Genomic DNA, 26,259 nt, shown 5'->3' on the forward strand with positions numbered 1-26,259 from the left:
GGAAACATAATGGGAAGCATTGCAATCCAGTTTATGGGTTTCTGTTTCTAACTCCTGAATTCCTGTAAATAAAGTTCTTTGGCATTCTGGGAAATTATGTATAGATTCTTCAGGAAATCCTCTCTTCTTAGAAGGGCTATAATACAAGAGTCAAGATTTCAGGTAGCTTCATTTGTATTTCATACAGTTGAAGGGCAGATTATGAAAAAAAGCTTGCATTTTGGTGACTGTTTTGATATTGGCTTTCAGTTTTGCACCACTTAAAGGTTGCTGCTAGAACCTGAGTATTCTGAAAACTTCATCAGTAGGTAGCTCTATCATAATTGTAAGAGAAGCACATTGAATCTTGCTGCTTGAGTCCTTTTCTTTGTTGTCTTCACAGGGCACAAATCTGAGTTTCAGGACAGAATGACTATGTGTATTGATTTTATTCTTCTTACTGCCCCTTAATGTGTGACTTTTGGGTTGACTTAATTTTGATTCTCAGCAGGATAGATTGCCTATGTCATCTTACTTTCTTGGTAATAAATCTTGATTTCTGTAACTTGGGAAAGTGGATAGCTTTGCTGCATTCAGTAGGCAACTTTTAACAGTCCTAGGTTTCATCCAGATGAGTACCTAGTACAGTAGTTGAGCTGAAAAACCCCCTAAACAGGCAACAAAAACCAAACAACTCAACCCTCCTGCCAAAGAGCCACACCTCCCCACACCCTTTTCCCTCAGTCTTAGGTATTTGAAGAAATGTATTCTGTGACTTAAGGCCAACAGATAAAGTAAAATCTTGCCTGCAAAGAAGATCTGAGTGCCTGCTTGGAAATGTACGCGTCAGTAATTCCTGATTTCAGTTTTTTCCACTCCTGCTCTGCATAGAGCCCTGCAAGACTGGAAGGAGAATGGAGAGAGGAATTCAAAACTAGGTAGAGGTGCTGCTTGGATTGGGTGAGCTTTGCTTTCAGTCTGATGTGGATCATAGAATCAGGTTGGAAAAGACCTCTCAGATCATTGAGTGCAACCATTAACCCAGCACTGTGAGGTCTACCACTAAACTATGTCCCCAAGCACCACATCTGTATGTGTTTCAAGTACCTCCAGGGATGGTGATTCAACCACTTGTCTGGGAATCTTGTTCCTGTGCTTGACAATGCTTTCAATATCCAATCTAAACCTCCTCTAGCACAACTTAAGGCTAACTCTTGTCCTATCATTTGTTGCTTGGGAGAAGAGTCCAACCCCCACTTTGTTACAACCTCCCTTCAGGTAGTTGTAGAGAGTGATAAGGTCCCTTCTGAGCCTTCTTTTCTCCAGGCTGAACACCCCCATCTCCCTCAGCCATTCTTCATAAGACTTGTGCTCCAGACTCTTCTCCAGCTTCAATGCTTTGTGGAGCTTTCACTGAACTTCCTGTCTCCTCACATGTGACAGCTGCTGCTTCGAATAGTTGTGGTCATGATGGACAGCAGTGGCATCCTTACTAAACTAGTTATTGGAAAGTTCTTACCTGAGCAGTTGTCTATCCTTTCTACATGAGCTTGACTGACAGGTGCTACTGAACCCTCCCCTCAACTGTTCTAGGCTGAAAAAAACCAAGTACCCTTGTAAGGATGCCTTTGGGGGTAAATTCATCAGCATCTGTCCTGCTTCAGCTAATTCCAGATGAAGTGGAGTTAATACTGTCCTGCAAACCCAGTCAGGGATTTGTCCTGTCCACAACAGAAGATTTTTTAAGCGCAGTTTGCTGTTTTCTCTTTGATGGAAGAAATATCTTTAGGGCAAGTACAGTTTCTAAATACCTATATGGACTGCCATGGGTAGGCAGTATTCTGGCACTGAAAGAAAACTTGATAAATAGGCTTATTCTCTAGAATGCAGTTCTGATGTGTATAACAAAACATAAAATGCAATTGCAACGAAAACCTTTCACATGTGAGTGTGTTTGTTGGGTAAAAGGATACTTGTGTGAGTCCTCAGGTGTACTGAAGAAGTGCTTTTGCAGTTCATCCTTTTTGTGTAGTTCCTTCTGTCTTTCATTGCAGGCACAGAAGTTCTGTAGAATGCAAATGAATTGTTGATGAAAAATGTCAAGCATAGTATAGAAAACAGGGAAGCTTAATTGAAAGCCACATGATGTTTGAATAGGATTGCAAAAAGCCCAGAATCCTTAAAATGAAAGAATTGCACATGTTTCTTTTAACAGTACTGTCTAGTAAAAGTTGAATGCCAAATGGCTTTTCTGAGACTTGATTCTAATCAACTGAGAGTGTATCAGCTGTTGAAAGGTGCAGGAGTTATGTGTTTTTATATGAAAGGAATAGATGAGTATTTAATTTACTTTTTTTCTTTCTTTTTGAGGGAAGAATGTGTATTCTGTAGAAAGGAAAGTATTTGCTATATGTGATATTTTTTCAGATGTTTTGTTCAAGACTATATGCAGACCCAACTAGTTGTTAAAATGAAGAGAATTAAAACCGTATCAGTGTTCTTTGCTCTTGAAGACTGTCTTGGACATATTTATGATGTTTTGACTTGCAGTGAAAGTTCTGAAAGAATATACGTGTATTTCAGGGAAGATACCTTGAATACAGACACTTTGTGTAATCTTCCACTATTGTGACACAGCAATATTGAAGATTTTTGGTATTTTTTCTTTTTTGTAGATAATTAAATGGTTGAGTTTAGGAGATGTGCATGATGCAAATTCCTTAGAGCTTATAAATGTCACTGTAAAAATAAAAACATTCTATCAAGTACACATAAAGCCGAGGGAAAATAAGTTCCATCAGACAGTATTCCTAACGTTTTCCTTATTTTTGTAATCAGTGCTTTGAGCTGTCAAATGAGCCGATGCTTCTTTTTATTTATATATAAAGTAGGTAAAGTATGATGTTTGTGATAGATAAGTGAGAAAGAGCAACAACTGTTGAAGAGCCAGCTTGCAGAGAAAGGGAACCTGTGATCTCGCAAAAAAACCAAAACAAACAAAAAAACCAAATAAAGAAAACTAAGGATAATTAACTGAATGAAAGCCATGCTGCGTGTGATACAATAGGAAAAAATTAAACCACTTCAGTTAAATGTATAATCATTTTAGCTGTTTGTTAAATGATTCAAAGGTAGTTTCAAAAGTAGCCTTAAGAATTTGAATATTGAACATAGATTGGTTCCTCTGTGAAGTCAAAAGATTTCCAATGAGAAAAGGTAACTACAGCCCCTTACAAAGAGGTGCTTATTATTACAAATAATAAAAATTTAATCAAATCTTAAAAGGAAGGAAATAAAAGGTGGTATATTAGTAGATTTACAAAAGTTAAAATATTTTCTATTTTGTACTGGCTTAATTTTTTTCTGTTTCAATTATTTTATAATTAGAAATGCATTTCTGGAAGTATAAACATATCTTCTAGATTACTTTTGCTTTGGAATTACAAAGCCTGTGACCTTAGGTTCTTTTCTATCAGACCACACTTTTATACATGGTCAAACTGCCAGTTTTTATAAAAAGGGGAAAAAAACCCTCACTCTAAACCACAAACCTTAGCATGTGATAATATAATGTACTGTAATCCACACGAAAAATTATTGACATTTTAATACAATTACTTCCCAGCTATTTGGAAAATCACTTTCTATAGCCTTTGCTGAAAGTATCTATTTCAACTGTGCTAATTAGTCCAGACTATTTGTATTTAGAAAAAAACCAACAGACTTCCACTTCAGCAGCAATGTTGTCGTATGCCTGTCAGCATAGGACTTGTGGGGGAAAGAATCTTTATAGATGTCTAACTTCACTCAGGTTCATGTTTATACTTTTGAGATTTATATTTTCATTTGAAGTGCTGGTTTTCTTGAGTTTATGTGCTTTAACCTGGTGCTCTGTACTTAGGTACAATGTTTGTTTTTCTAGACCAACAAGTTTGAGGGTGATAAAGGCCCATTTGAGAAGCAAGCATGTGGGATGCATTTCAGGAAAGGCAGCTTGGAGGACTTAACCATGTGAAACAAAATGTTGTTGTTTTAGCTGTCAACTATGTTATCACTTAATTTTCTATTGTCTGTCAGTATAAAAAACTATTCCTGAAGTCTTCATTTTGAAGATGTTGTCTTCACTGATTTGGTGTGTGGCTGACCAGTGTGGCTTCACTGATTGGGTCATTGGCTTGTAGAAAAGAAATACAAGTTCCATCATCTTACTCAGCTCTTCTGTTCTTGGCCATAGATTGTGTCCTTCATTTTCTTTGTTAACTCTATGTTTCTGATGTTTGTCCTTTCTCTCATGCTTGTATTAAGCAGTGCAAAATGAAAATGGAGCACATCTTTAGATTGGATAGTTTGTTGATATTCTCTCAGCTGTTTTAGGCTAGCTCCCTCCCTCTTTTGTTTTGAGGACCACTTTATATGTACTTCTTAAATTGAAGTTCTTCCACTGACAAACACGCTGCTAACATGTACACTGCCTACTTAGATTTAAGATTAGGTTTAATACTATACTGTCATCGTCGTTACAAGATGTGGGTTGTTCTTGCTTGAAGTTAGGCCTAATTGTTTCTAAAGACTTGAGACATGTAATTTAAAAAAATGAAGGTACTAAAAATTAATTAAGTAATCTTCATGTCTTAGTGGCACAAGGGTGGTTTTCAGATAAGAATGCTCATGCAGTTCATAATGATGTATTGAAATTCAATTAGTGAGTTTCTCTGGAAGAAGCAGGAGTGTTAAAAACTGAAAAAAGTAGAGATATTCTCAGTGTTGACACTTGAAATGGAATGAGACTCCTACTGCAGCTATTTCTAGTAACCTTAATCTATTTTATTTTCCTGTCCAAACATTAATTGAACTTACACAAGAAGAGTCTAAGCATATGAGAAGGATTTTGTATTACTCAAGGAGCAAGATCTGAATCTACAGTGGAATGAGCTGGGCCTGGATGATGAAGTTCTCATCCAGTTCCTCTGTATGGTAAAGAGAGGGGAAAGGAAACTTCTTATACTTTTTATTTGGAATGTAGTTTGGTACCAGGAAGAGACATGAAAGGGGTAGTGATAGTAGTAAAGATAAGGATGACTAAGAAATCTGATGTAGGTTTATCATCTGCAAATGTTTCCAATGGTCTCTTACCTTGTGGAAGGTAAGCTGATGCCAAAAGACAAATTTATGTCTTGAAGAAAGGGTTAAGAGGAGATGACTAGAACTGGGAAAGGAAGCCTTATTTATAGAGGGAAAGGGGCTACAGTTATCTTCAGAAAGAGGAAAGTAATCCATTCAACAGAATATGATACTATATATTTACTGTAGCTTGACTTAATTTTAAACACTTTCAGTTACATTTAATTGGATTTGTGCTGTTATCAAATGGATAGATATACGCTTTTAAAAGGGTGAAATAAATTAAATGAGACATTCTTATAATGTATATATTTGCAGATGGAAATCAGAATAGTTTCATGGAATTGTTTTCTAAATTATTGAACTGGATCTTTCTTCCATAATTTTGAGCATTTTTGCCTCTTTGTTCCTTGTAGTGCAAGTTTGATACTGTTGTGAGTAATTTAAATCATGTGTTTTAAACTGTGTTCTTTTTTTTTTCCTTTCATTTTATTATTCCAGCCCTGATGATATTGGTAGCTGTTGGTATATCCTGCTGTCTGGTTCAGTCTTCATTAAAGAATCTATGTTTCTTCCAAGGAGCAGGTATGTCTACTATGAATATACTGCATTCTATATTTTAAACATAAATCATGAGATGTGGAGAATTTTTAGAATTAAAAAGGAGTGTCTTGTGTTTAATGAAACACAGAAGAACACACCTAAACACACTTTTCCTGCCTTTATGAGCTGTTGTAACTGTTCTATGTCCATATCTAAAATTGCAAGCCCATCATTGTGTACAGTGTACAACCATCCAAAGTATCAATTTGCTGTCAATTTAAAAAGTAAAACCACCAAAAAACTAATAACACAGAGTGAAGTACCGAGTAGTCTGTTCCTGTGAATAATCAAACTTTAAATCTTAAGATGCACTAGAACTTGTGATGTTTTCCTGAGGCTGCACTTACTGTGTACAAGTCTTTAGTGCATGTTTTAGAATATGCTTAGATCACATTACTGCAAGTTTTACTGTTTCTATTTAAGGTTGTGCTTCATGCAAATGGATTTGCAATGAAGAGTGTTATTTTGCATGAAAGAAAAGTTTGAGTGTGAGACACTCAAATGTATATTGCTATAGTGAAAAAGTTAATTATTTTGAGCTGTGGGAGAAAATGCAAGTGATTGCAAGGATTTTAGACTAATGTGGCTGAACTTGTTCATTTTAGCTGCAACTGAGCAGAATGCCTATGAGATCATATGGTTATATGCCTATTCATTCAGACTACTGTAAAAGGCTTCTTTCAAGCAGGCAGCAAGTAATAAAATTTGTGAAAGGCAGAATGAAAGAATGACCTGTCTCTGTGTGATATCATGATAATGAAAGTACTAGAAACTTTTTTACAGTTTTAAACAGCAGAAAACCACTTCAGAGCTAGTGTTGGTTAGCATATGAAAAATTAGATCTTTAAATCTGCCTTTCTGTGGGAGAGCAATGCTAGTCTTGAAACTTCCGTGTGATGATGGAATCAAGCGTCTTGCATCTGTAAAAGGACAGGCACTGCTGATAAAATGGTGTATTTGACATGCCAGTGAGTAGATAATGCTAAGTTGCAAAACTGGTTGTTGTAAAAAGTATCACAACAGCAGATGATAGGATCCCTGCTGCTGGCAGAGTGAAAATTGTCCCATATGTCACCCATAAACAGGCAGTACCAGAAGAAAAGCTGACAGAAAGTTCTACCTTTAGATACCAGGAGAAGGATTATATAGTAACTAAACTAATGTAGGGTGGTTGTATATTGTCTGTGGCAAGTTTCTTCTGTTTCTTTGAAATACAGCAAAGTTTGTGCCTCCACAAACCTTTGGACACTTGAAGAGAGGTGGGATGAATAGTGAGCTTAAAATTCTTCCTGGAAGAATGAACAGAAAATTACAGATCCTGTGACACTGAGCAGATTATTTAAGGGACGTTCACATGGAGAAATTCAGAAATTACATCTGGGGGAACAGTGTCTGAGATCTTTGTGAAGTACAAGCATGGAATTTGACATTAGGATAAGATTCATAGATGTGGGTGAAGTCAAGTAGATGTCAAAGTTGGTGTCTTGAGAAGCAAATGCAAGAGAGACAATTTGTTAATTAACAAAGATAACAGAAGTCTGTGAAAGCAAAATTAAGTAACTTTAATTATATAAGATAGAAAGTATTTTTGGAGAATAAAACCGGAGTTATTCTACTGAGGGACTTTGTGGTCAGAAGCTATAGTCATCAAAGTGTAGGTGAGGGCCTTCTTTAAATTTAGGACAAGGTTAATAAGAATTTTTTCTTTTTAAATGAGTAAGTTGCAGTATCTGGTCCTCAGGCTCATCTATGAATAAGAAAATTGGGAAAAGTAAGAGGGGTCTTAGGTTAAATGCCTAATTCGGAATAGTGGTGATTAGTAAGTGATTTATTGATTTATTTATTTAATAAAGCAAAGCTTAAGAAGCAAACTAAGTTTTTCAGTGTTACTTATGCTGCCAGTGAATTGCTGAGATGGAAATAGCAAACTGTTTATGTATACATGCTGGGTAGAAAAGACAGATTAACTGGAATGCTAAAGTAAAATTTTCTGTGCTCTGGAAAAAAGGGAGGGACCTACAGAAAAGTCTGCTGTCCAGAAAGAACTCATAGAGCAGTATTTTGAAATGTTAAGAGTAGTGTTAAGAGCATGCAAAGGATAGTTACTGGATACCTGCTGAAACTGACTGTTTACATATACAGGGAGTAATAATTTCAAGAGCCTTTTTGCGTGTTGCATAATTTGAGTGTTAGTGTCTTGTTGCTCCTTAGATGAACTGGCAATGCTTTATCAAATGGAGCACATCCTCATGCATCACTGACACCAAGTAAGAGGAATGGAGGAAAAGAACTTTCCAGACAAATATTAGTACAGATAAAATAGAGAGCAAGCCTTTAATTAAAAGCTCTTTTAGGTACAATGAATACATAATTGCACAATACAGTACTCTTGGAAATTTTTAACACTAATTAATTATTATATGTAGTGATACATCCCACACGGCAATTGTCTTCCTCCAGAAGCTCCCTCAGGTCTGCCCCTTGGCATGTCTCCCTGGAACTGAGACAGAGGTTTCAAGGTCCTTTTCTTCTTCACATCATCACCCTCACATCACATGCCTTCTTTGGAGCTTCTCCAAGGTTTCTGGACCTTCTGGTTTGACTACAATAATATCTTACTGTGGCCTTCTATGTATGTGTCCCAAACAGGATGTCCTTGCTAAAATATTTTTCCTAGAAAAGAACATTAAACAAAATTTCAAGACTTTTGAGAATTAGATCTAAAACATGAGAAAGGGGCTTAATAACTGTTACCTGCTATTTTGAAGTGTTGGAAACTATACAGCTATATTAAAAATCTAAATGCTATGAATCTTAAGACCTCAGGAAGAGACCTAAACATCGCAAAGTAGAGATCATCTGATTTCTACCTTGTTTGACTAACACTGTCATCTGAGTAATGTAAATTTGCAATAGTTAATTAATATTTACACTAATTTAGTGTGTTTTTTTTCAGTTTAATCCATTTTATCTTTCCTTATTTAAAAAGCCACTAAGAAATTATTTTACAACATGTGAAACTTGTAAGAGAGCAGAATGGAGCCGAGAGGTCTATGTAGGGGCAAGCAAATATGTAGAAAGCAAGAAGTATGTTTCTCCCTCTTTTTTTTTTTTATATTTTTTTATTTTTTGACAGCCTGCCCCATGCACCTGTAGCAAATCTCTTTGGACAGGTTTTTTGGGCTGCATCCTGCCAATCCTCCTCAGATTGTGGGCTGCTTCTTGCATGTCCTCCTGACTTTCTCACTCATAACTTTGTGACTGTTGCCACGTGACTGCAAAGAACAGGATAGAGATTAGATTTGAGTTGAAACATGGAAGTAACTCAGTGCTGCATATGCTCAGCATATTATTTGCATTTTGGTCCTCTGTTAGCTAATTGACTTGCATTAGTTTCAGGTATAGCATTCTCAGACTGGTTGGTGAATAGTAGTGGAAATGCTCTTTTGTTGTGTATTTTATGTCAGGTAAATTTATTTCTTTCTTCCAAATCATTATTTCCATGTCTTTCATTTTTACTGCTAGATACCATTTAAGATTCTTTCAGTAGAGTGATGACTTGGTTTGACAGATAATACATAGACAGCGAAGAAGAATGTTTTAAAAAATAACACAAACCCCTGCACCCAAGCTGTCTAAAGGCATAAGAAATGGCCAACCCCTTGCTTTCTGGTAGTGCACCATCTCTCTCCACCCCAACTCTCCCAAATCAGACATGGGTCACTCCCCTCCCCTCTGATTGGAGACAAAATAGGCAGATATTATGGGATGAGATAAGAACCATTTACTGGAAACAGCAATGAGATTATAAAAAACACCGACCAGTAAAAGCAACCATACTGATAACAGTGTACAAAAGTGAGGGTCAATTTAGATGCAAAATGCTCACCAAACAAAGACACTGGACAGTGGCAGATGGACCCTGTGTCAATGCCCACCGCATTGTGCACAACCCTGTCAGATAGTCCCTTTCCACACCTCTGGCCATGATGTAAGATGGTATTGACCAACACAATGTCTTGGCCATACCCATATGGCTCTGGCCTCTGTCCTCGTGTGGCTACTATGAAAAATTAATCCTGTCCTTGGCTAAAACTAGGACACCCACTCAAACTGATAATAAAAAATGGTATAGCAGTCCAAAATTAAGCAGCTTTGTAATGTACATGATATGATCAAATAGCTGCTAATTGAAATAGTTTGAAATGAGCGCGTTTTCCAAAGTTGTATAATGTGACTTTTAAAGGTAACTTGTAAAATTACTTGTAACTAGATACTTTAATTCTAAATAAATAAATTTAAAAAGTTGTTCAAGATGGAATATTGGAATATATGAAGTCCTAATTTGAGTAACTTGCTTTGAAAACTGTTTGCATCTTAGCGTTTATTAATAATGGCTATTGTTGGCTGAAATCTATGAGCTAACAGAATGACTAAGATTTTAACTGAAAAAGAATGATCAATATACACAAATATTTAAACCATTATAAAATCCCTTAAAAAGAGGTATTTTTTCCCTCCTTCTCTGAGAAGGAAACTGAGAGGTTTAGAACAACAGATTTGGGAGAGGCCCAGAATTCTACTTTTGGGAACTGCTGGATTAGTTATTTAGGCTGCAGAGGTAGTTGATCAAGAACTGTGCTGTGCTTATTTAGGTGTTCATAGCTTCTGAGTTTTTCTTGTGGCTAAGGATTGACAGCATCACGATGGAAACATGAAGACCATACATTGGATCTTTCTAGAGAAAAATAACTCCTCAGGTTATAGTTTCAAGTCTTTTTAAGAAATTACTTGAAAATGTGTTCTTTGGCTTAAGTTTGCTCTCAGAACTCTCTTTTTAATATAAAACTTTAGGGTTGGGGCTTTTTGTTTGTTTTTTTTTTCTTTCTCCTGCTAGTTGCTGCACTGCTGCTGGATATTCCTGTGACCTGTTTGTTCTGTTTGTTGTTTTGATATGTCTGTACCCAGTGAGTGGTGTTCTGAAACCATGCTCCTGGCCATATCTAAAGGCTGGTGGAAAGGTATAGAGTTGTGGGCTGATCTGTGCTGCCTTGTCTTCTGTCTAGCTTGAATGTCTTGGTTGAGCATTTCAGTCCATCAGCTGAAACTGAAGCATGAAGGAGTGTGATTTTATGACTTAATCTAGGAAAGACTGAGATCACAGGCTGAGGAAAGAAGTTGGAACAGGTAGTGATGTCAGTCCATTTATGACTGAGTGTATGGCTGCCATGAATTACTCACAATGAATTTTAAATAGACCTTGAGAAATTAACACTAATTGCTTTGTACTGTCTCCATCTACCCAAAAGACTGCATATGTCCTTTTGGAGAGAGATGTTTACTGTAACCTGTAAGCAGAAAATTAGACTTATCACAGTGTGTGATTGGGATGGCTTATTGAGACTCAAAGTCCTAGAGAAAATAAAGTGTTTGCTTACAAGAGGTAGCATTTTAGTGGGAGTGCCTGATTTGGCCATCTATCTTGAATTTTTTAATCTCCTGTTGACTTCATAGGCAGTGTTTCCAGTGAAGCCCAGTGCTTGCTCATGTATGTCACTGCAAGCCTTCCTCATGAGGAGCTGGAGCTGCCATTGTTCTGTCCCTGAACTCAGCTCCCTGAGGGCTGTCTAGCAGAGAGGGCTTCAAGCTCTCTCTATCTGACTTCATCCCTTAAGACACAATCAGCTCTGGCTGTAGCTGAATTAGCTGAGCCATAAATTGGTGGGGTCTTGTCTTGTGATGTCACCTGCTATTTCAGCAAAGTTTGTGATGGAGAACGCAGACTACTCGTACCAGTCACGTCACCTGAAACTATCCTTACAGTTTGAAAAAATGGGCATACGGGTTTTTTTAAATGTGAATACTTAAAATTATTTTTACAGCTAATTTTTCCTTTCCCTTCCATCTTCTGTTCTGCTGAGTAACTGAAGAGTTGATTGGAGTCTGAAACTGGTCATTTTCCAAGTGTGCTGCCAGTATTTGAGGTGTTGGGAAATAGAAGAGGAGACAGTTCTTAAATTATGAGATTGTCTGGTGTCTGGCATTGTTCCTGTCATATTTCAGTGCTACTGGAATTTTGTTTTGGCAGAGCTGATAAAATGTTAAGAGACTTAATCTATTATGCTGGCATCTTTTGAAAATAAAAATAGAAATTTAAGTAGTGTGTCTAATGGTACCAGGCTGTCTTCCAAGTTTGTAATGAGGAGATGAGAAGGTAACAATGAAGCAGAAAGTGTCAAATGACCTGAATAAGTTTTAAGTGAGCCTGAGTAGTTCTGATTCCGCTTAAGGTGAGGGAGGCTTTCAGGAATGGAAACGCTCATGATAGGAGAAAAGCCAATTTCACAGGCTCTCACAAATGCAAACATTATACTAATTCATATATATATATATATATATGTACTAGATCCACAGACTTCTGTCTCTTTCCATGCAAAAGACATGATGATGGGCTTGAGATGGTCTGGATCACCTGCTGGTGCTCAGGTGTATTTGTGGAATGTTCAGAACAATTTTGTATGCTTTCTATAGGAGAGACACCATTAATTGATGGTGCAAAGCTTGTAGATTCGAGAGTCCTTGTTCTGGTTGGTTTTTCATTGTTTCACACATGGTAATTGTAAGCTCAGTAAAAATGGTATTTCTTGCCATTGTTTCCACATTTAAAATAAGTAAATAAGGTAGGCTTTTCTTATGTTCTTTATTCACATCAGTGGAGTTTATCTTCTCATTGCAACTGTGGTTGTGTAAGAATATTTCAAAGTATCTACTTTAATGACAAAATGACACTTACAAATTGTGATATGGAGCATAGAAACAAAGCATTTAACATTGTAAATCCAGACTACTGCTTTTATGGGAAGCTTTGCCTGTGAACCAACTTAGGTTATTTTTGCATTTGCTATGCAGAATAAGTATAATGAAAATTTTTCAGTGGGATATAGCCAATGCCAACGAAAACCAAAAGCTGAGGTAACAGGGGCAGAAGATTTTTTTTCTGTGTAAGCATGAATGCATCTTATTAGCTCAAAGTAATTGAAAAGGACGTTAAGGAAAAATTAAGCAGAAGGGTTTATCAAACTAGATTTATGGAGAATCCTTTAAGGTAGCTGATAGAGGAGATGTAATCTTTGACATCTATGGATGATACCAACTTTCACATCCCATTTCTTTATATCTTAGAAGGTTAGGGTTAAAATTATGACTAATGTTTGAAGAATGTGCTAGACTGAACATGAAAAAGATTAATTCCACTGAAAACACTAGTTTTTTCCTGAAGATGTATTTTCCTTGTTGGAGAATTTTGTTCTGTTTAGTTGATTGCCAATTTCTAAAATCTACTGCAATGAAAACTGACCTTGAAACAGTATGGTTTTATTGCTGGCTTCTTTTTAACTTATTTTATATCTCACTGGTTAGAGGCACCTTTCTAATTCCAGCATTAGAATCTCTAATGGAGCATGTCATAATTTAAAGTAATTGAGAACAACATCTAGCCAGTCTTGGAAACATTGTTCATCATTGCTTTTGCTTTTAGTGTTCTTCTGTACATTATAATTATGTGATATAGATCTAATTTCAACGGTTCTCACTTGTTACTGGTATTTTCTTTCTAAAATTTTAGTCTTTCATACTTATAATATTTAGATTTTAATATTAAAAAGCTGCTTTCTGAAATGATAATAAATTTGTTACATAGAAATGGGGATGTGTTAAAACCTGAGTGTTCTTTCTGAGAAACCGAGGAGGGGAAAATTCTATGTGTAATAATGTAAGTGGTTATTTAAATCTTAAATGTGAGACCTCTTATACCAGGGTATTCACTACTGCTTACATTGCTAATTAAAGGTGTCTATCAGAAGAAAATTGTTGCTTTCATAATTGATAGTGCAGCTGGTGAGATGACCTGTTATGTCATCTGTTCCTTCTGATTTAAGGTTCCCTCTGATTCAGTTCAACAGTATTTAAGGTTTGGTGTTTTAGCACAAACCTGTAAAACATCACTCCCCCTCCTCAGTGCCTTGAGAAAACTGCATTCTAAGATTTTTGCTGAGGTCAAAAGGAAGTCTGTGTGTGTTTTATGTGTTCTCAGGGTTTCTGGACAAGTTTTATAAGTGTAATGAACTGAAATAATCTGTTTGTTGCTGACCTCAAAATAACAACAGAATGAACTGTGTGCAAAAATAGCATAAAAAATGCCAAAAAGGGAGAAGTATGACCATGTGGAGCTGGGGGACAGAGGGCACTCCTTTTTCTTTGCCTCATCTGAAACTCGGATGATTTTTGGTGTAGGAAAATCTTGATAAGTTTAAGTAATAATGTTTACTTATGTATTTGGAGGACTGTGGAAATGATGGAAGGAAAGAGTATTGTTTTGATTATTAGCATGATTCTGCTACAAATGGTCTTTTCTACAGTATGGAATAACATTTTGTTAAAGACTTGAAAATGTGTGAGTGACGCTAAAATTTTCAAATATTTCTGAAAAATGAACTCGGGGCTACAAGAGATAACATGTCAAGTGAGGGAGAATTGATTTTTCAAATTATAATACAAAAAGCTAAACCAAAATTGTCACTACTACTCCCCTATTTTACTTTGTTTAGTCATTTAAAAAAATGCTAATCTATCTTTAATATATCTGCTTTATACTAGTAGATTTAAATGCCTCCCTGACATCCGATCCCATCAGACCTCGGAAGCTAAACAGGGTCAGCCCCGGATTAGTACTTGGATGGGAGACCTCCTGGGAAATGCCGGGTGCTGTAGGTTCTAGTCCTGAGGATTTCACTGGCACTGTCCAAGCTCACTCGGCCGTGGCAGATGAACCTCAGGACTTAAATGGTGGGGCCAGTTCTGCGCACGCTGAGCCTCACCTAAAATCCACTGCGCAGGCTGGAAGGGCACACCCACGTGGGGACAGCCCTTCCCAAATCTTCGTTCGCGAAGTTTGGCCATACATACATACTAGTAGATTTATGTGAACCAGTTATTGAGGTCTGACGTTTAGCTATCTGTGCAAATGAATTGCTTATATTGAATGAGTTAAGCATAAAAGTGCATGTGGAAAATGGCAATGTGTATGGTCTTATTTTACCACTAAAAACCAAGGTGACACATTAACTTATTAACGTAAAAAAGCTAAAAATCTGTAATATCTTAATTATGGAAGTCTATAGAGGGACTTAAAATGCTTATTATATATTTTTCAGTGTAAAAGGTCTTCATTTAGAATCTGATGTCGAAAGTCTTTGTATGATGTTGGAAAAATACTCCTCTGTTTTAATGAAAAAGTAGATTAGGAAAAATCCTTTCATCTTTGAATGTTTTCTGAGATAAAATAATACAAGAACTTCTAATTTAAAAATAAAATAAGGGTAATTTTTTTCAAAGAAAAACCTATTGTCAGCTGTTCTGATGAGGTACCTGCCTTCTAACTCCCTGTGCTAGAGATGATGCAAAGCTGAACTGCTGCAACAAGTTACTAGTGCCTCTACTAGTAGGTTCCAGTTTATATGTGAACATTTCATATGTATATATGAAAGGGTCATAAAAAAACCCTAAGTGGTATTCTAGTCTGAAAAGTGTTCAGGATCACCTGCTGCTATAAAGGCAGTAGTTTGCAAATTTACCATAAATTTGCAAAACTATTTGTTATTCTTAATAGCACTTTTTCAGATTAGGTTTTTAACAATTTTTCAGCTTAATATTTTAGTTTCAGTGTAACATTATGAAAATATTAAGTGAAAAGCAGCAAATGTGAAACTTTACACAGTTATTTAATTTTTTCTAACCTAAAATAGCAAACTTGCTACCATATTCAGTCTTTTAATCAGGTAAAATTTTAAAACTAACCACACTTTCCAAAATAGTAGTCTGTTCTAAAAGAAAAACTGTATGAAGATCATAAGGCTTATGTTTCAGGGGTTGACTGCGGGGACTTCCTCTGGAAGCAAACTCCAGAATCTAGCTAATTTGAAATTATTTGCTGTGGGTTTTCAGGAACTTCTTTTGAAGTGCTTTCAGTAGTCATCTATAAATTAGCAGATTAATGCAACCTCTGATCTGGGTTGCATTTGCATAAGAAATAAATCCCTATGAGTATTATGTAGATAAAGCACTGTCATCTCTAAGGATGCTAACTAAACATGTTCAAAATACTGAAGAAGTTTACTAAATCTTTCAGCTGGAGTTCAAATTAACTTTCACACATTTTTAGTAGGAATTATTTTAAAGCATTAATTTGCTATAAATGTGCTTATTCTGTGCTTTTTAGTATGGTTTGGTTAGTCATCAAGCATTCTCTCTGGCTTGCTGGATTCTTCCCACCTTTACACCCTCCTGCTGCAGTGCCAGGTTATTGCCCTTGGCACTGTGATTCCTCTTCCCCCACAGGCAGTGGGCAATTTGAGTCCCAAGTCAAGCAAGGAACTGCAGTGATGTCTGAAACTCTTGTCTCTTCTGAAACATTCTCCCAAAGTATTATTAAGTGTCATGTACTTAGCTGTGATGTTGCGAGTCCCTTTGCTGACACATGAGCTGTTGTATCTGAGACTGTAAACATCTAAGCTATCATATGACACTGGATAAGTCTAATCATCCTTATCCATGGTATGCATTGAGCTCATGTCTCTAGGATTTGCAAGTAGTGACAGGTCTGCAAATGCCTCTTCAACTTGTATTCCACTTGCCAGCATCTCAATTTTCCTTACAACTGAAAAGCACTTCTGCAAAGCAGCTATTTGTTCTTGCTGGAAAAAAAAAACCAACCCACTAAAACAGAACTATAAGTAGAATAACAGTGAGAATTAATTAAGTTAAAAGAAAAACAGTTAATATAGTGATTATTTTGATATGTAGATGACCACCACATTTTATTTAAAAATATTAGTTGTTACAAGTCAAAAGCAGTTTGAGCTTCACTTGCATCTTTACTTGCTTTTTCTGAAAGACAGGCACTAATTCACATAAGAATCGGAGAAGTCAGCCTATATTATCAGATAATTTCATGTTCTGTATAATGTTCCCCTGTCTTTTAGTTGACAAACTCTTGATTTCATAGTTTCCTGTGTGCAGCTCTAAGCGTGGGGCAACCCCCTGCTGCCTTCCCTCCTTGCATCATCCCCAGCAGGGAGCTTGGGGAGAGCTTGTTCACGTTTGAGTGGCTCTGCATGTATGAAGGGCTCTTTTTTTTTTTTTTTATAAGGGGTCAGAAAATGGCCATGCCAAATTCAGTTTTCATCAGAACATTCCTCTGGGAATGGCTTGTGCATGTATATGAGCTTCTAAATTGTAACTTTCTTCTTTTTCATCCCTGGTAAAGATGACTTGAATGGAGATCTGGGTTTCACAGCACACTGATGTGAACTCCAGCTAAACCTAGCTTGACTAGAGTAAACCATACTGAGGGATTCAGGTTTTTCATTCTAATCTGGATGCACCAAAGTGAAATGTGGTGATTTTAATAAAAAAAAAAAAAAAAGAATGAGGAGAAACTTGACTAATTCCCTTATTATCTCCCTAAATGGCAGAGAGAAAATAGTCCCCATTTTTTTCCAGTCTAGACATCTACTAAATACTGCTCTTTGTTTCATCCAGGAATTTAGTGTGACTGGTTTGCTTTAGAACTAAATCTAATGCATTTTGGTGTTGTTGCAAGTTAAATATTAATTACTACATCAAGCTTTGATTTTGGGATTTGTCAGAGACCAGACATTATTCTTGTATTTGCTTCTGTATCATCAGAGAATCATGGATACAGTGAAAGAAAGCAGGTGCCTGTGATGGCCGAGGTCAAGGCACTGCTGTGAGGAAGTGGCATGTGCAGATGGGACATGAACCAAATGATCCAGCCAAAGGAACGGGGCCCCTCTGCTCTGATACTGGCAAGTGGAGTGTAGAGGGAAGATGGGAAATGTGGTAGAGAACAGTTGAATGTAAATAATGATGGCAGTAATACCATTTTCAGGGTGAGAGCTACCTAAAAGCAAATGAAGACACTTTGGCTTACACAACTTCAAATTCTAAATATGCTTCATGCAGCACCTCTGTGTTTAATTGTGGTAGCTTTCTGTGATTCTCTTAAATGTTGATGTCAACTGAAGCAATGCAATTTTCACAAGAAGAGCTTGGAAATATTGGATTTACGTAACTTAAGATCTGGTTTTATCATGAATTTTGTAAAAGCTGGAGAAATGGAACTCAACTGTGCACAGACTGTGCTTACAGATTTATTCATGTATAGTCTTGAGGAGATAAAAATTGGTTTTACTGAAGGTGGGAGAGGGATACTGTTTAATCTCCATGTATATTTAGATGTTCTGCATTGGCAAATATTGCACAGCAATGATCTTATACCCATTGCACATCCCATTTGAAAACATCAGAACAAGGAAAGTTTTTGAATATCTCTTTTCTAGACTTTTGGCATAAATCATTGCAGTATTCATGCATTACATTTCTACTTTAATTATATTGTAAATTTTTAATAAAGAAGTCAAAATCTCTACGGAACTTATTTCCTTGCCTCCATGTACTGTAGAAAATTCTAAGAACTTGAGAAGTAAACCAATGTGCTACTTGTATTTTTCCTTTCATTAGAACATGTCTAAATAGAATATGCTTTTTGATTGAGAGGAACTGCCAATTAAATAGATTTTATTCTCAACCAGCAACTTTGTTCAAAATATTGCATTTTTATATATGTAAAACTGTAACAGTATTTTGCACTTTAAAATGTGCTGATGAATGTGCATGACAGAGATGACCATACTTTGTGGTGATTTCTTTGTGAGACTTAAATGTAGCTTTACTAAAACCTTAAGCTAATGCAATGTGGTGAATATAGAAAGAAAACAAGGTGAAGATTGGATTAAAGAGAAAACCCTAAATTTTTGTACATCCTCTTTGCAAAATAGTTGTCATTAGTGAAATTGAGTTTTCTGTGAGTGGTATTTGATCCTTAAGAGGAAGGAGGAAAAAGGCTTCACACTGAAAATCCATTTCTTGATGTTCAATGTCAGTGGAATTCTTTTCAGATTCTGTATCCCTTTTGATGAATGTGTTTGCATTCCAGTGCTGAGAAATAACTTTGCATTTGGGACCTGGGTTGATGTGAAAACAGGAATGTGGAGGCCCAGGGTGAGGGGACAGGGCTGAATGCTGATAGGGAAATATTCCCTCTTCAGCAGCTGCTGCCTTCCCTGTGAGCTTTGAAAAGAGCATCAGTATGTGTGTGTACAAGTACGTCTGGGGACCTGTGGGAGTGGATGGCTCATGTCTGGAGAAAACTGTCTTGTCCTCCAATGTCATGATGATAACAAAGAGCAGAACGAGTCACCCTCAATACCTGCAAGATTTTGGCTGTCTCTATGTGTAAGTGCTTATAAAAATTCATGTGTTGCTTGGGGCTTTAGTTGTTTCATTTAGTTGAAGTACTTTGTTGTTTTGTTTTATTAGTAAATTTATTAAATTTGAAGGGGAATAAATGCAGACAGTGGTCTTAAATTATTCTCATGTTGTTTTTTAGCCACTGATGTATTTGTACTATTGTAGTTTTATAATAGTAAAGTTGTGTTTTGGTTTGTTTTTAATGAAAAATGGAAGTGTAAACTTGGGAAACATGGAAACCCTTAACTTTCACTTAAAACTTCTGTTAACAAGCATGTTGAAATTGGTAATACATCTGTTCTTTAGCCAGGTGTGTATGTAAGTTACATATAAGATGCACATGATGTAAGGCATACTTACGAAGAAGGGAACTGCCATTAATGTTAGTGTAAATTCGGTTTAAGAATGCGTTAGAATGGAAATGAAATTGTAAATTACTTAGATGGATTAAAATACCTGCTTTTAATACACACAGTGAGCAAAGTATTTTTTTAGGACACTGAATTTATTTGGAAATAAAACTTTTGAATAGTCAAGTGGAAAATTAGACATGTCAATGGTTTAAGAGAGTAGTATAGTTAAGGAGCAGTTGCTTGAGAAAAATATCTGACTGATTACTGTAAAATGGATTCCTGTAAATAATATTGTTTTGTATATCTTTAAGTTAGAGGTTTTTGTTGAATTTTTTTTTAATTACAATAGATTTATATTCACATCATCCATTCAATAGCTTTATGGGAATACAAGTACTGTGATAGAAAATGACTCCAGAAGTGAACTTACCTCTAGGACTAGGATTGAGGAGAGCATCTGTGAAGTTTAATACTTGGTATCCTCCAGTCAGAGCTTATGTGGTAGCAGGGAAAAAAATGTTGGAAAAGCTGCTGCAAAACAAGGTTCTTTGGGGAATTTAGGTGAGGCAGCAATATCCTGACCAGGCAACCCTTCTGGCTTTCTAAGTTACTGTTATAACTGCTGCATCCCGTATTGACAGCTACAATTGCAAATATAACTTTAAACTGCCTTAGCTTCCTTTGGTGAAATTCTTTTATGCACATCACTGATTTAGAGAAAATAGTTGCAAATCTAGGATTGTTTCAGGTGTATCACTAGCTTAGTTGCAAACAAGCTATATTAAGGTGTTGAAATTAATAAGGCTTAGGTAGGCAGATGTATTAAGACGCTTTTGATTTAAATGATTAAGGAATGGCATGGTACAACCAAATGCGAAGTGTATATTTTGTAAAATTTGTACTACATTTTAAAAACAAAAATAGGGTTTTGGGCTTAAGCACCATAATGGGGTGATTTATCCACAGGCTTACCTCACACTGCAGAAAGGGAAGGAGCAAATTTGTCAAATCCCTGGTCCATTTAAACCTACTGATACAGGCTCTCTACATTGTACTTTGGCTAGCCAGGGCTCATGTAGACTGTGTATTTTATGAGAAATAGGGGTAGTCAAACTCACATTCTATGTCAAGTCTGGCATCAAAGTTTTGTAAAAACATTGTCTGGTCAAAGTTACTGAAATAGAGCTGATATTATAAAGATAATCCATCGGCCACTGAAACTTTGCTGCTACTGTTTCTGTGTGATACCTGACATCTCTCAAGCCAGCTTGCATGCTGGCTGGTGGTCCCTTCTATAAAGTTCTTCTGGTGTTTCATAAAATCCGAGAAAGGCTTGGGTTGGAAGGAACCTTAAAGATCAGCTAGTTCTAAACCCCCATCTTCTACCAGACGAGGTTTCTTCAAGCCCCATCCAGGTAGGAGTCTAAAATGTCTATGGACAGCCTGTTCCAGTGCCTCAGCATTCTCATAAAGAATTGTATAAAGAATTTTACAGCTTGGCCTTTTTTATCAGTTGAGTAAACAGACTGTATTATGTCTTGGGTATTTGCTTCTTCTTACTGCTTGCTAATGTTTTAAATAACTTGTTTTCCATTAAATCAAGTTTGATTAGGTTGCTTACTCTACTGGGTGTTTAGTTACCCCAACTAGGAATTTCAGATAGAGAAGAGTGTCGCTGAAGTCCTTTTTGTTTTAGTATTTTATTTTTGCTCTTGTGCACAACTCTGACAAATTAATTCAACTTACTGATTTTCATGTCAGTCTTATGAATTGAAAGAGCAGGATTGACAATGCCCTGAGATTCCAGTGGTTTCTCAAACTTGCATGTCACACGAAACCTATATTGAAGTGTGGTTTTGCAGCAGATGGCGTGCAATACTATGATGGATGTTCTACCACAGTTAGAGATGGATGCTTCTGAAGTGTCCTGATGTAGTGGACAATAAAAGTTGTCCCTAATTTTCACTGAGTATCTGAATTCCTCACTCATGATGAAGTTTTAACAGGGATTGGAAGTCAGGAGGTTTAGCTGGTAAGGCAGTCCCAGAACTGCAACACTTGAATGGTCATTTAACTTTCTTATTCCTGTCTTGTTTCCTACAATACTTCACAAAGATTAGAGAGTTTGTTTGCAGCCTGAAGTGCCTTGTGATCTTTGGTCAAAGATAATATATACATGTGATGCACTGTCTGCTCTGATAAATTTCATGCTGTCACAGGAATCTGAGCAGTACAGCAATGACACGGTTATTTGCTGTGAGAACCATTGTGTTACTGGGGACAGAAATTGAGAATTTTCTTTATACTAACTGAATGCATGTCTTCTGTCTTCATATGTTGACTGCCTGTTCCCTGGTGCTGAAGGGTAAAATCCAAACAAGTTATTCAAGAATAGAAAAGCACATCCAAAATTCAGCTTTTTGTTTTTGCAGTGTTCGCTGAAGTTTGAAACTTTTGTGTGTCACCAGTGATTAGCAGCAGACAGAAGTTTAAAGTTGGTACTTACAGACAGAAATAGAGGAAGAAGAAATGGTGGAGTGGAAAAGTGTGTATGCATTTTCTGTGGAGATGAGTACTTGATGTGAGACTAGAAAACTGGGTTGGCAAAAAAAACCCCAGCAATAGGTGTTTGCTAAGTGGAAAGACAGTATTTGTGTTTGTTTCCAATTAGAATATCAAATAAGTTGACTTCCTAATCACTGTTTTTTGCATTGTTGTTTTTCAATAAGTAAATTGATTTACTTTCTCCTTTCTCTTGCCCTCATTTCTGTTTTATGGGAAAAACTATGTGTATGGATCAGGTTATTGACCAAGAAAATAAGTTTGCCACTTCTGCAACAGTCTAATGAATTAATATAATGGCTTCATTTTCAGATGTCTTTAAGAGTAGTTGAAATTGTATAAAATTCAAGATGGTATTGTAGAGTAAAGAGCCCTGTGTTTTGTTGTTGGACTATAGGAGGAAACATGTGTTTGCCTCTAGGGAAATGAGCATTTTGTCCAGAGACTTCTTTATTGAATGTTTCTTTTCAAGAAGCTTAGTATTCTGGAAAATTTTTTCTATTGTAGAAGTCCCATGTACCATTAAATGAGATTATTATTTTGATGAATAAGCACAGCTGGCATTTCTTTTCCAATATCTGACTGCCTTCTTTTTGAGCTTATAAATGTGCTGTTGTCAAGTGATTCAGCCTTTAGGGTAGTAGGTTAAATTGTTCATGTCTATTCATGGCCAGGCGGGACAGGAGTATAGCTATGAACTGGCTAGATACACTGTTCTGAATGGGATATGAACTTCAGTTTGTGTGTTATGAAAGAAAGTGTAAAAAGCTACCTTTCACAAAAATTGTATCTTCATTGTGGTACCATGACTGTGCATTACAGGATTGGTTAAAATTCAGATTTTATCATTTCGTTGAATCTGTTTCGTTTTCAAGCTGTTGCCCTATGGGCTTTAGACAGGAAGGTTCCCCACATCTGTTGCACAGTGCCAGGCTGAAGAAAGGGAAAGGCTAAATAGTTACATTGTCTTTTTGCAAATTGCTGGGTAGGTTGGTTACAGCAAACTACTAGAAGGGTCCTGAAGTTCCTGTTGTTTTGTTGTCTGTCCTGCCCTCCAGTCTGCTATGGGAAAGGTCTGGCATTGACCTGGCATTCTTACCCAGGGGAGGAAGCACACATCCCAGAAATGAGCTTTAGCTGGTTGCCTTTCTTCTGCTCTGATGGTGTAGGATTAAGGATCTAACTATACGGGTCCTGTATTTCACTGAATAATGCACTGGTTCTCTGCACTCCACTTTTACATCTGCATTTCAAGGATTCTTTGCAGTGAAACCTTCAGGTGCACACATTCATTTAATACAGGCAGGACACTCCACAAACCAAAATTAAAAAGGCTTTCTATTTTATCCTACAGGAAACAAAATAGTATCACATCTAATTATTGCACTGATGTGGGAATGTGTCATGAAAGGGCAGAACAACCTTTTGTCCTCGTCTGTTCAGTTTGGGAATACATGCATGTCTTTATTTTATCAATTTATTTTAAATGGAAAAGAGCTAATTGAAGTTGATCAACCTTTTAATTCTTTTCTTAGTATGTCAGTTAGCTTTCATTATAGAAATGCAGATAGCTTAGGTAACTTAATACTGTGATGTCAGAAGACCCGAGACCAAACTCTGAAATGTAGTGCAGACTCAGCTATGCCTCTTCAGTAGACTGCTCTTGATTGAGACTAGTTTTAGTGTTCATGGACTTTTTTAGCAAATACTTTTAGGAAACTATGTAAATACCAAATAGACAGCTCTTAACTACCCAAGGATACCCAAGGATCTTATTGAAGGACATATGCATGAAACTTGTATTGTGCAAAGGTATGTACCTTTTTTCTCTGCTTTACAGTATCTGGATAGGGTGTAAATACGCTTATGGAATGTTTTACAGCTCTGATCACTTTTATAATTGAAATATTTTTGTTCTTCAGTTTTGGCAAGCGTTCTGCCGGGAGCACGAGGCGGGGATGTGAATGCATTGTTCTAGAGCCATCTGAAATGATTGTGGTAAGAATATTTTCACTCAGTTACTTTCAAATGTTACAGACCAGCTTTAGTAACACTTCAATTTCCAATATAATTTGGAGTTTACTGTTTTGCATGTGATCTTTAAAAAATATAAGATGTCATACATAACTTTCTTGCCACTCTTTGCTTATATACTTGCATTGTTTGAGTGATAAAAGCAGCCATTCACACAGCTACAACCAACTAAATTATATACTTCCAGAGAACAAAACTGGGACAACAAACTGTTTCCTGAACTTGTGGTTATGCAAACTGGGAGGAAACAAGTAACCTAATCTCTTCTACAACCACAATTTCCTGACCCTTTGCAAGTGTTACAGAAACTGTCACTTTTTAGGAAAAAATGTTTAGTCTATATTTGAGCTACCTACATATCGCTTAGGTAATAATTGTCATGGCCGTATCATGAACTGATCTGTATCTCAGTGAGAGAGAAAAAAAATTAGCCCATTGATTCTGTATTTGTTCAGATGATGAATCCTGAGGTGGCAACAAAAACTTTTGAGCCTCAGAGATTATGCTGTTCTGGCACTGGACTGCACCAGATACTGCTAACAAAATAACATTGCCTTCACCCAGGAAAGTTGACAGAATTTAAAAATGTTGAGATTTAGTCTTTAAAACTTCAGATGGCTGAGAATAAATTTAATTCAATCAAACATTAGTTACTTAAGCTAACCTGTGATTAATGCTTCAAAGTACCTCTGCTTACCTATATTGATAAAGCTGCCTAGAAAACCCCCAACAAACCTGCAGACTGTTCTGGTATTCTGCTAGCACAAGAAAGCTATAGTTTCACAAGAAGTCTGCAAAAGTAAATGTAACAACAGTATAGATGATGAACCAGTTTTCTTTCTGTAATGTATTGAGTGGTGAAATGTTTGTATTTGTGCAACTGTAAGAAGGGTGATGAGGGAGGGAGAATTTCTCTTCTGCCATTTTTGAGAAGTGGTCATATTCAGTGATGACGTTCATACTAATATTGATATATTTTGGGTTCTAGTAGTGGTTTCAGGCTTAGAGTTAAAAAGGCAGGAAATTTAAAGCTAGATGCTTTGTATTTCAAACAAGAAGAAATATTTTTATTTCTTATGAGAAATGACACCCTCTCTTGCATCTATTTTAGGTTGATTACATGGAAGAAAATGAGGATTATTTTCAGCGTCAAGCATCTCACAGGCAGTCTCGAAGAAGGTTTAAGAAAATCAACCAGAAAGGGGAGAGACAAACAATTATTGATACTGTTGACCCTTATCCTGTGGGGAAGCCACCTCTACCTAGAGGCTACCATACGGTAAGCCGTCTGTATTTATCATTCACAGGAAAAGAGAAATGTGAAAATTACTGAAAATAACACAATCAAAATGGCTAAACTTGGTGGTATCTTTAAAAGTGTGCTTCTCTAGGCAGCTTTCCCCTTACGATACATGAATTTGGCTCCATCAGTATGTGAGCATGTGTGCAGCTTGCATCTTAATCTTAGTTCAGAGTTGAAAGTGCATTTCTAATGACTGAATGTCATGTATTAATATTCCAATCATTATGGGAGATTGTGAAAGAAATCCTGTTGTAGCCTACTATTCTTTTAAGTTACAGTAGAATTAGTTCAGTGTACTGTGTTAAAAGGTCAGTTAATGAAGCACTCATTGTATATGGTAACAGGTGTTGCCTGAAAAGGACTGTGCTGCATTGCAGTACACCAAATTCTTGGATTAAGTCCGTCATCTCTTTTTGGTATCCAGAACTTAAATGGAAAATTTAAATTAACTTATTCTGGTATCTGCCCTTTATACTTGGGTTTTAGTGAGCTACATAGTTGGCCCATTGTCAAAGAAGTCATTTGATCATTTCACTTGTTGCTTTTTTGGGGGGGCAAATCTATACATGTTAAAAGTTTCCAGACTTTCTCTTGAGATGAAATAAACTAATAATTGAAACTTACACAAAATTTTTGATATGGCTTTTAAACTGAGAAAAGCTTTATTAGATTAAAAAGTTTGTTTGGTATTGATTTCAACTGTTCACAAAATACTGGAAAAGCTGTTTGTCTTTGGCTCTCATTTATTTGTTTAAGTCCCTAAATCTGCTAGAACTGTAAAGGCATAGGCATAAATAACTCTGTGCATATTTAATCTCATGAACTTCACTGGGCTGAATTTTGCACAATGTCAGCCATATACATAGAAATTTGCAGGATTAGAGCTTTAGTGTTTTTAAAATACTGTCTTTGATA

The 26,259-nt window shown here is 36.4% G+C and overlaps 1 protein-coding gene across 3 annotated transcripts in view; it reads left to right on the plus strand.

The window, feature by feature from the left end:
* Positions 1 to 26,259, plus strand: part of RAPGEF2 (Rap guanine nucleotide exchange factor 2) — a 184,635-nt gene that overhangs the window by 69,908 nt on the left and 88,468 nt on the right. For all 3 annotated transcript variants that reach the window (XM_071556172.1, XM_071556174.1, XM_071556173.1), the window contains exons 4-6: positions 5,602 to 5,685; positions 23,930 to 24,005; positions 25,153 to 25,320. In XM_071556172.1, the coding sequence (XP_071412273.1) occupies positions 5,602 to 5,685; positions 23,930 to 24,005; positions 25,153 to 25,320 (328 nt within the window). The remainder of the gene's footprint in view (positions 1 to 5,601; positions 5,686 to 23,929; positions 24,006 to 25,152; positions 25,321 to 26,259) is intronic.

Source organism: Pithys albifrons, chromosome 5, assembly GCF_047495875.1.
Source record: "Pithys albifrons albifrons isolate INPA30051 chromosome 5, PitAlb_v1, whole genome shotgun sequence".
In the NCBI taxonomy this organism is placed as follows: Eukaryota; Metazoa; Chordata; class Aves; order Passeriformes; family Thamnophilidae; genus Pithys; species Pithys albifrons.